General features: G+C 43.6%; 1 protein-coding gene across 1 annotated transcript in view; it reads right to left on the reverse strand.

Moving 5' to 3' along the window:
* LOC104135943 (paralemmin-2) overlaps nt 1-9215 on the reverse strand; it is a 79600-nt gene extending 70385 nt beyond the window's left edge. The window contains exons 1-5 of the mRNA XM_009649642.1: nt 9137-9215; nt 8657-8766; nt 8446-8526; nt 7943-7983; nt 6197-6199 (exon numbers count right to left, since the gene is read on the reverse strand). Of these exons, the coding sequence (XP_009647937.1) occupies nt 6197-6199; nt 7943-7983; nt 8446-8526; nt 8657-8766; nt 9137-9215 (314 nt within the window). The remainder of the gene's footprint in view (nt 1-6196; nt 6200-7942; nt 7984-8445; nt 8527-8656; nt 8767-9136) is intronic.
* Between the last annotated feature and the right edge of the window lie 575 nt (nt 9216-9790).

Raw genomic sequence — 9790 nt, forward strand, 5'->3', positions numbered from 1 at the left:
GATGGAACTGGGGTTGTTCAGCCTGGAGAAGAGGAGTCTGAGGGGAGACCTTATTGCCCTCTACAACTGCCTGACAGGAGGCTGTAGCCAGATGGGTGTTGTTCTCTTCTCCCAGGCAACAAGTGATAGGACGAGGGGAATGACCTCAAGTTGTGCCAGGGGAGCTTAGATCGGATATGAGCAAAAATTTTTTCACTGAAAGGGTTGTCAAGCATTGGACGAGGCTGCCCAGTGAAGTGGTTGAGTCCCCATCCCTTGGGGTATTTATGAGATGTGTAGATGTGGCACTTAGGGACATGGTTTAGTGGTGGACTTGGCAGTATTAGATTAATATTTGGACTCTATGCCCTTAAAGGTCTTTTTCCAGCCTAAATGATTCTAAAGCAGATTAAATATTAATCTGTAGAGTTGCAAATTTGTTATTATTCATTGTTCAAGAAGTGAACAAAATATTTCTTAGAAATGTCTTAAGGAAGTGATGTCTTAAATTTTTTTTAAGAAGTGTACATTTAGACTAAGAGTTGTAAACACTTTCTGGCAATCAGTTAATGTGTATTCATCACACAGAACATAAAAACACATTAACTGACTTTTTTCAAGCATGTTAAGACCTGCCCACTGTAATTGATAACCTTTTGTCACCAGGCAGCCGAGTCTGATGACTTAACCTTTTCCAGTTTCTTCTCTGCCACACAGGTACAGGCCACCGGATCATTTGCCTGAGTTTTCCCTTTGCATAAAACCCTTACTGCAGTGGACTCCTGAGCTCAGGATCACTGGTCCTCAGGACTTGTTTCAGAGCTGTTCAAAAGTCTCCTGGTGCCTCCAAGGGAGTTTCTGCTCCTCCAGGGGACTAGTGTCCTGCCTGTCCCCAGGGAGCCTAAAAAATCTTTCCCTGTAGCTTCTGGGGTGACAAAGGTTTGCTACAGCACCAGTGAGCCTTTGGGCTGGGGCTGCAAGTGGGGAGATGAGTAAATAAAGAGTAAATAAGGTAAGTAAATAAGTAAATTTATAAAAAAAAAAAAGATGTCCGCTATTATGATAAGCACCACCTGGAACCATGGCAGCCAGAAGACTTTGCAGAGGTAATCTCTCCCCTTTGTTTGTTTGCTGTAGCTGGTACATTTGACAGTCCTTCAGCTCCCCTGAGTATGTGCTCAGTCACTGCTCTTTCTTAGAGCACGTGTTCGGCACAGCAACAGAGCAGACAGGAACACGTTAAACAGTGCAATGTGACTGCAGAAACAGGTGAAGGAAGACTGAGATAGCTGAAATGATTTGTGTTCACCTGGGAAGGGCTAGATCTCAGCTGGGTGCCCCTGTGGTAAGGCAAAGGGGTGTGGGAGCACAGCTGCAGCGTAAGTCGCATGCAACCAGAGCTGCGGATGCACAGGGAAGGCATGTCCGTGGCAAGCTACCTGAGGGTTGGGTATGGTGATAGCTATAGCTCCTTCATGAAGGTCTCAGGCTTTGCCTGTTTAAAAACTCTCAGGAACAGAAATTGCAGCTGTACAGCTAGAGGTCCAATTAGGAAAGCTTTGGGGGAAAAAAAACACCAATTGTTTTACATTCTTAGAGTAAGCTTCCCATCCATTAGCAAGATCACCAGTGTAAATATTTTGCATACATTGCTTTTAAATTGTTCAGGTCCCATATTTCATTTAACTTTGTAAACCAAGCAGACAGTTGTTTCCATACAAAGATGAAGAAGAAGAAATAAAACACGAGATCTTTCAGCTGCAAGGGAACCCACCACAGCAAGAGACATTGTCAAGACTCCGAGAGAGAAGACACACAGTTTGTGTCTCTCTTGCTCAGATCATTCATCAGCCACAGAGCCCTCATCTGTACAGACTAGTTTCACTGAAGGGGATCATAGGTATGGCCTGATACAAGGTAAGAGTTTCTAATATTCATTAAGTACTTGAGATGATATTGAGACAAAAAACAATGATAAAATGAAAGGTAACTCAAACATAGGCTCTTTTCTACATGTATTTTCTATACATCTAGGCTACCAGAAAGTTCTGCTTGAAGTAATGGGTGAAAACAATCATGCTGATACCTATGCTGGAGAGTTGGGGTTTATTTTTCAGTATGTCTCTTTAGGCAGTCTATTTAAGGTTTTGTGGCAGGATGATAATGCTGTCTGTGTCCAATTATTTGGCATTTAGCTTGTGGCAAGATTAAGCACCATAATGAGAACAAACAATAAACAACTGCTAGCAGCTGCTGCAGGGGCAAGGGGAAGGATGAGAGGACAGGGCTGTCCCAGCAGGCAGACACCAGCAGTGCAGGGACACAGCTTGCAAAAGAGGATGCTGCAATGAAGGCACATGTGGTCCTCAGGACGGTGGTCTGACCTGGGAGCAGGCTTCCCAGGGGGTCAGTGGGACCTCCACCCTGGGCAAGAGTCTAAATTTAATGGGATGAGGATGGGCACGGGAGCAACCTGCTCCTGTTGGTGCGGGCAAGAGGAGACCTCCAGGGTCTCCTCACACATAAATTACTTTATGACTCTGTGAAAATGTCTCTGTTTCCCAGGGAATTTTGGAGCTAGAGTAAGAAGTAGCTTCAAGCTAGCTGAAGTTTCTAGATTTCATGTGGTTGTACTGAAAAATTCAGTAAGATCTTCTTTTACAGATACATACATGTAAAGAGTTTGATCACACTTTTACCTCCTGGAGCCAGAAATTTAGTTATGCTTTGGTTTTCCCTATGAGTACTTGCTCCATGTTTTCAAAGGATGTAAAGCATGATTTTGACAGAGAGAAAAAAATAATTAACTCTTTTTGGAATTGTTAACAGTCTGACATTCTGAAAAGTGGCAACCCTCTCCCCTCCAAACAAATGGGCTTTTCAAATTGTCATCATTACTGCACAGCCTCAGTTGCTTTTACTATGGTTTTCTGAAAGAGTAATTTCCTCTTTGACATTTGGTCTGTCATTGGCTTCACTTTGTCCCTCCTTCCCACATACACACTTAAAATGTCTTATACACATTGTTTTAAAAAGCTGGATTCAGGTCATGTGAATTAATTTTTGAGCCAGGCCATTAGAAGGGGCTGGGGTCGAAGTGAGCTGTAAACACCTTTGAGCTACTTTGACACAGTCTGGGTAAAATGGAAACTGCTGGAGTGGCAGTGACCTGCTCAAAGGACCTTGTTACAGGTGGAAACACAAGTGCCAATTTTGATACGTTTCAAGGAAGCCCTTCCTGGTGGGGATGCTTACTTACATGGTCATCCCAGGATAACTCTGCCCCAGTTCGAAATACAACTCACGCAACAATACCTTTTTCCTCAATAAAAGCATTCTCACAGAGGGATTATACCAGAATAATTACAGTGTATTCAGCTGTATGGCAATGACATGCAAGCAGATAAGAAACACGAGTTAAAGGACTAAAGCTTTCATCTCTTTGGGGTAGTCAACTGGTGTATCTGGCCTGGAGAAACTATTCTATTATGGCTAAAAGATTTTATCTGCAGATAGATATTTTGTTTTCTGGTTACTTGAAAAGAAAACATATAAGGATTTTTGAAATCCCTCCTTTCCAAACTCTACTGCCTGGCAACGGTACTCTAAGCCTATCTGTAAGCAACTCAGAAAGAGCAAGTGCCCTAAATCCTTAAGCTGTGCAGTCCTATTCCCTCTCCCACTCGCTTTCTGGCCTAACAAACCTGGATTTCATTTCTGGACTGTGAAAGAGGTTAGCAGAGAGCCTCTCACTTCTCACCTTAAATCCTGGTGGGTGTCAGCCCAAGGATGCAAATGCACACAAAGAGATGAACAGGGGTCCCCTATGCTCTGGAAATGGAAAGTTCTCTCCAAATTAGCTCTTAACCTCTCCATGTCCCAGAACTGCCATTGGGAAATGGAGATGGCAGGACCTTCCAGTCTTGCGCAAGTGTGGTGTGGTCCAGTACATTAAAAACAGGGGGTCAGCCTGGGACTATCATAGCAAACATCACATACCAGAAAGAGTGCTTGACTACTATAAGAATAGGTTTCGGGGGCTATTGCAGTGAACTTGTAGAGAATGGAGACTATCCATGACATTACTAAACATTTTTTGTGTGCTTGCTTGAGCTGCCATTCAGTTTAAGGGTTAATTTACTCAAAAATCATGAAACGATTCAACTTAAGGAATAACAAGATTTTTTCATTCACAAAATTATCTCTGTTTTTCCACACTGTTGCATATATATATGGAGATATATATATATATGCATAGATATATCCATTTATGTTCTCTGACAGCAGTTATTTTAAGACTAGAATAAATTGAGGACAGCGATATAACTGTGGAATAATAAAATGTATTTATAGATATGATATCTTCAGATAAAACCATACCCTAACAAAATCTCTGTAATATGAAAAGCCTTCCCTTCCCTTCCCTTCCCTTCCCTTCCCTTCCCTTCCCTTCCCTTCCCTTCCCTTCCCTTCCCTTCCCTTCCCTTCCTTTCCCTGTAAAGATGTAATTATGTTATAGATTAAGTGGTAATGAACTGCAGTCTTCAAGAATCAGATGTTAACAGAAATAGATCCCTAATACTTATACCACTCCAGAAATAAAATAACTGTGCTAAATAGATTTATTGTAATAGTTAAAGGAACAGCAGAGAAGTCATTTTTCATTCAATTAGGAGGTTTTGTGCTATTTAGTTTATTACCAGCTACCACCTAACAGAGCTACAGTAAACAATTATAGAAATTCTGTTCAACTAACTACAGAGGCAGCCAGATCTTGGAAGAAACACTTCTACCCTAGAGTTTAATTGAAATAGTAAACATCTCCACTAAAACAGGCCTGCCCAACATTTACCTAGCCGAACAAGTTCTTTAAAGCAGCTGTTGCTTGTAGGTTATGTCTGCAGTGGAACTAATCAACCAAAATCAATTATTGTCTTCCACAAGAAACCACATAAGGTTGGTGGTGTTTGTAGACAGTGTATTTGCGTAAGGTGAATTTTGCCCACTTTTCCTATTTCAAACTATAGAAGCCAGTAACACCTCCAGTTCCCATGGACATGACAAGCCCCGTATGTAAGAGTATGGCCAATAAACTGCTGATGCATGAAGTTTAAACTCTATCTACTGTTAAAAAACAAAACAAAACACATCTTGTATTATGTGAAAGAAGATATGAAAGTAGGTGGCAGGTAAGGAGAGCTGTTGTAAATTGCCACAGAGCAAAACAGCATGTTCAGTCTCAAAAAATGGGGCTTCAAAGCACCTTCATATATTTTCCAACACCAAGGGCTTTTCCGATGAAGCATCCAATTGTAACATAGACAAATACATCTCCTGCCTTCAACGGAGTGCCCTGATGGCCCTGAAGTGCCACGTGGATGCCCTGTGTCCATCAACGTCCCTATGTTCCAGTGATTTGTAGAAGAGGTGATATGGCCTTCACTGTCAGCAATGAGGGAATTCAGTTTTTAGAGCCTACACTACTCCAGACTCTCTCCTACTCCAGACTTTCACACTTGGAGGGTTTCACTTGATTAACTCAGAAACTCACACATACCATTAATAGCTGAGCCACGTTTTTGTCCTGGTGTCCTCAGCCATAAAACCATTGGCCTCATTCTTAGGAGCCTTTGCAAAATGTATTGCCAAAGCCTTGCTGTGTTTGGTGCTGACATTTACTAACTCTAGTGTCTGCTGGGCTGTTCCACCTAAAATGATGGGGCAGCAGCCACCGTTCCCTTATTTTCAGCCAGGTATGTAACAAGGGAAAAATGAATGAATAGGTAGTAGAGTTAAGCCATTTTGCCAGGGGTCTAATTGGCATCAACAACTTGAAAACTGTAGGTAGTCCAGCATAAACATTTGCAATAAAGTATTTCTATTAGATATTTTTCTTACATCAACAAAATGGTCTGAAATTAACACAACCCCTGTAGCTTCCAGAACCTTTATTAGGTAAGCAAACAAGCTATTTTGCACAGTGTATTCTTAAAAGAAAATTACCCTGGCAACAAACATAAATGAACCAAACCCGGTGAATTCTGGCCTGAAAGTCTTTGGGTGAACTCAAGCTGTTTTGCCTGTGGGATCAACCCAGATACTGCAGACACAGGATTAACCCAGATATTATTTTCAACTGATTTTACTGAATACTGATACAAAGTCCTTACACGCTACACTGACATCAACAACCTCACAACATTTTGAGTAAATACACGGGCTTCCTAGGCAAGCCTGGTGTTTTTGACCTGGAGTTGTATCTTGCACAGAATTCAGGGAATGAACCATGTTCTACCTAGGAAAATGGATGCACTGATTTTGGGCTTTGTGAGCCAGGTTGGGTGAACATATCAGACGGGGTGACTATATGCATAGCAGACTGGGAGCCCCTGGCTGCAGAGGCTCAGAGCAACTGGGCTGAGGTGAGGGAGAGCCTTGGGGACATGGGGGAGGATACACAGCTTTTCAAATGAACGAAGCAGTCTGGCAGGCCAAATACCATTTTGGTCAGCACCCCACTAAGGAACCAGAACACTGTGACCACTCCAGTAAAAGCAACACACTCCTATGATGGCAATAGATGCCACTGAATAGAGTGGTAGAAGCTCCTGTCATATCTTGATGCTCATCCTCTCACCCAGCGCTACAGACCTTAAGTCTGGCTGTGCTTTTGGCTGAGGAAGCTGCCATTTTAAATTTCTGTGCTCTGATCTCCCCTTACCTTTTTGTATGATTACTGCTCTTGCTCCAGGCTGTGAGCTAAATAATAAAGGAAAATAGTTAATTTTCATGTGTGTCACTCAAGAAATCTGCACAGCAAGACTGAGCCTCCACTAGTGGCAATCAGCACAGCAGGGCTGAAGTCAGTGCCAGTTTACACCAGCCAAGGGGCTGACCCCACTGCACCACCTTGGGGGGTTCTACTTTTCCCTATGGATGATGACAAAATTCAGTCTAGCAGCAGCCAGATCAAAATAAATCAGATGAAGTAGAGAATTGCTAGAACTGGCTTTCCAAAAGGCTCTGCTTAAAGAATTTAATGAAAAAGCATAATTCGGTTAGCTTAGAAACAGTTAACATGATAAAGGAAGTCCTCAGCTTTGCAGCAAAAAGGGAAAAAAGCAAGCATCACGAAGGCACTAGAAAGGCATCTTACTGCCCTGCTGCATCAACCTACAGCCGTCAGAAGGAATCCTCCCTTGCCTGTAGTCAATGGCAGCCTGATCGAAATGGCAACTCCTGCTGCCCCACAGAAATGCAGTCACATCATTGATTGATAACACCAAAGTCAATGTGTGACATCCACAGAATTATGGTGAACCTGATGGAGCATTTGTGTAGGTGGCAATCAATTACTTGAGCCTAACTGCATCAAGTTTACCAGAAAATGAGGAATAGTTTACAGAACATGATTGCAGGGACTTGGAGAGGCAGGAGAAGGATCCTGTCTACAGCATAACTTCAAGTCTGGTCTTTGAGTGCATGCGTGGGCAGAGAAGATATTCTGAGCACCATCCCCCCACGCAGGTGCACTGTTCACACAGACACACATACTATTGCACAAGCAACCTACATAGCTTATTTTTTAAAACACAGCCCAGCTCACTTTCTGCAAGGACAAACTGACTAGTCCTGATTGCCTTTCTCTGATATTTTAATCACTGAAATTCCTCAGGCCCTGAACTAATCTCGTAAGGTTTGACCTATAAATGTGCACTGGCTACAAAAAGATCACACGTACTTTTTTGTATTTCTCTTTGCTATCCACAAATGTAAAGACAAACTCTGCTACTGACAGGAAGAATAAATGATAGAAATAACCAGGATGGCTTTCAAACGATGCTATCTGCAGCTGTCATGGAGTCCAACAGGGACAGGGGCTGCTCGGCACCCTGTTAAATATCAAGGCTCTCTTCATGTAGATGCACATGTATGCATCAACACCCTCCCTGCATGTCCATACATGCCAATTCTGTTATGCCATGTACGCCTAATAACTTCATCCTACAGTTAAAGCTTTACACACACACACATGCATGCATGTTAATGAACACCCCCTCTGCAACACACACCTGAAACCTAATGACAGGCACCAGAAAAATCCAATGCAGCTCTGCAGGCAGAAAGTGCTCACTGAAACCATGCAGTGCACACCCAATCCACAGCGATTGGTGTCTTATCATTATGTATAATAAATAACAGTGTGTAATAATAACGGCACCGCCGCGCTGCCTGGGCTCACACCCTCCCGACTCCATACTCCTAAGCCATTTCTGCAACACAGTCCTGTGCATGAAACACACAGAATGAAAAGCAGGCAGGACATGATCACTGCAAGAGATAGGCTCCGGCAGTGAAAGCTGCCTCATGTCGGAGTGGGCTCTTCCCAGCTTTCAGACGTGTGATCTGCATGTCTAATAATAAACATATTTAGGCAATCCATCGTTTCTGGCATCAGTCCCTTACCTTGAAATGCTGCAGCTGAAGTATCTGGTCCTCAAGCTGTTGTCTCTTGCCTTCTATTTCTGTCTGCCTTTTCCTCTTCTCCTTGGAAAAATAATTTGAGAGAGAGAGAGAGAGATCTCGTCAGAGAAATGGAGGCTTTAAGGATAGCAGATTCGTAAGAGCATGTAAGCAGTCAAACGCATCTGTACAGATGTCACCAGTCCCATTTCACCTGCTCCTCTGCCTTCTGGTATGCAAACAGCAGCGTCCTGGGAAGACGCCAGCCCCAGACTAGCCGGTTGCTCGTCAGCAGGAGAAATTCTCCTCGCCCGCTCCCGGCAGCTGGAGCAGCAACAGAGTGCACAGTCCCAGAGGAGGGGAGAAAACAGGCATAACAGCTGAGAGAGAAGTTAAAGGGACAAAGATGTGCTTTTGCATTTGAGATGCCGGGCCAAAACCACAGATTGCATGGTGCAATTGTGTGACAGTAAGGCGACATGAAAGCAGGTGGGTGGCATCACGGAGGAAGGAAGCCGGGTTGCGGACCACATTTTATCCTGGTGAAGCTGGTGGTAAGGCTTCCCTGGGGCTCAGTGGGGAGAGGGTGTTTCAGCCAGATTGCACAGGGTTTACCTGCAAAAGCAAATGGGAGGGATAACCCCCCAGCTGGCTTTGTTTAAAATTCAAGCCACCAGCACACGCTAGCCCTTACTGGCTCCCAGAAGCTGGGCTGACCGAGTGGCGCCGAGGACAGCACGGTCATTTCCACAGCTGAGGGTTTGCATGGTCATGTTCATGCACGTGGCCACTCATCCGTGCCCAGGCTGCTCCCTTCAGCAGGCAGCAGACTCTCTCAGGTGTTTTGAGAGGAGAATTACCTGCTTTGTGCCCCCGCAACACCTTCTTATGAAGGATCAATTCTTTGCCTTTCATCAGTCTTCTGCACCTTGGGAGGAGCATTTCTCCTCACCCATCCACAGCCCAGATCAGGTTCCCTCTCCTGGAGGTCTTTTCTCGTTTTAGATTTTGCAACCAAGACAGAAATACTGAGTAATAAATGGAGGCAGTCAAATAACCATACCAGCCTCAGTTTTTACTGGAACAACAGTTTTTATTCCCTACCTGTAAAGGCATGTTTTTGTTATTTAATTATTTCAGTAGCATTAAGGTAGGTCTTGAAAGCATTTTGGCATTCCTTAAGTCCCTAAAGCAATTTTTCTGTCTCATTCCTTGGTGCCCTGTTGATGCTCTGGGAATTCGCTGCTTTCCAGGGATTTCACCCCCTCATACCTAGTCCTCAAGGGGCATAAAATAAGACGCTGCCTATGCAGAAATTGTGTTTATATTGGACCTCAAACCAGGGCAT

This window comes from Egretta garzetta, unplaced genomic scaffold (genome assembly GCF_000687185.1).
Source record: "Egretta garzetta isolate BGI_Z169 unplaced genomic scaffold, ASM68718v1 scaffold532, whole genome shotgun sequence".
Classification (NCBI taxonomy): Eukaryota; Metazoa; Chordata; class Aves; order Pelecaniformes; family Ardeidae; genus Egretta; species Egretta garzetta.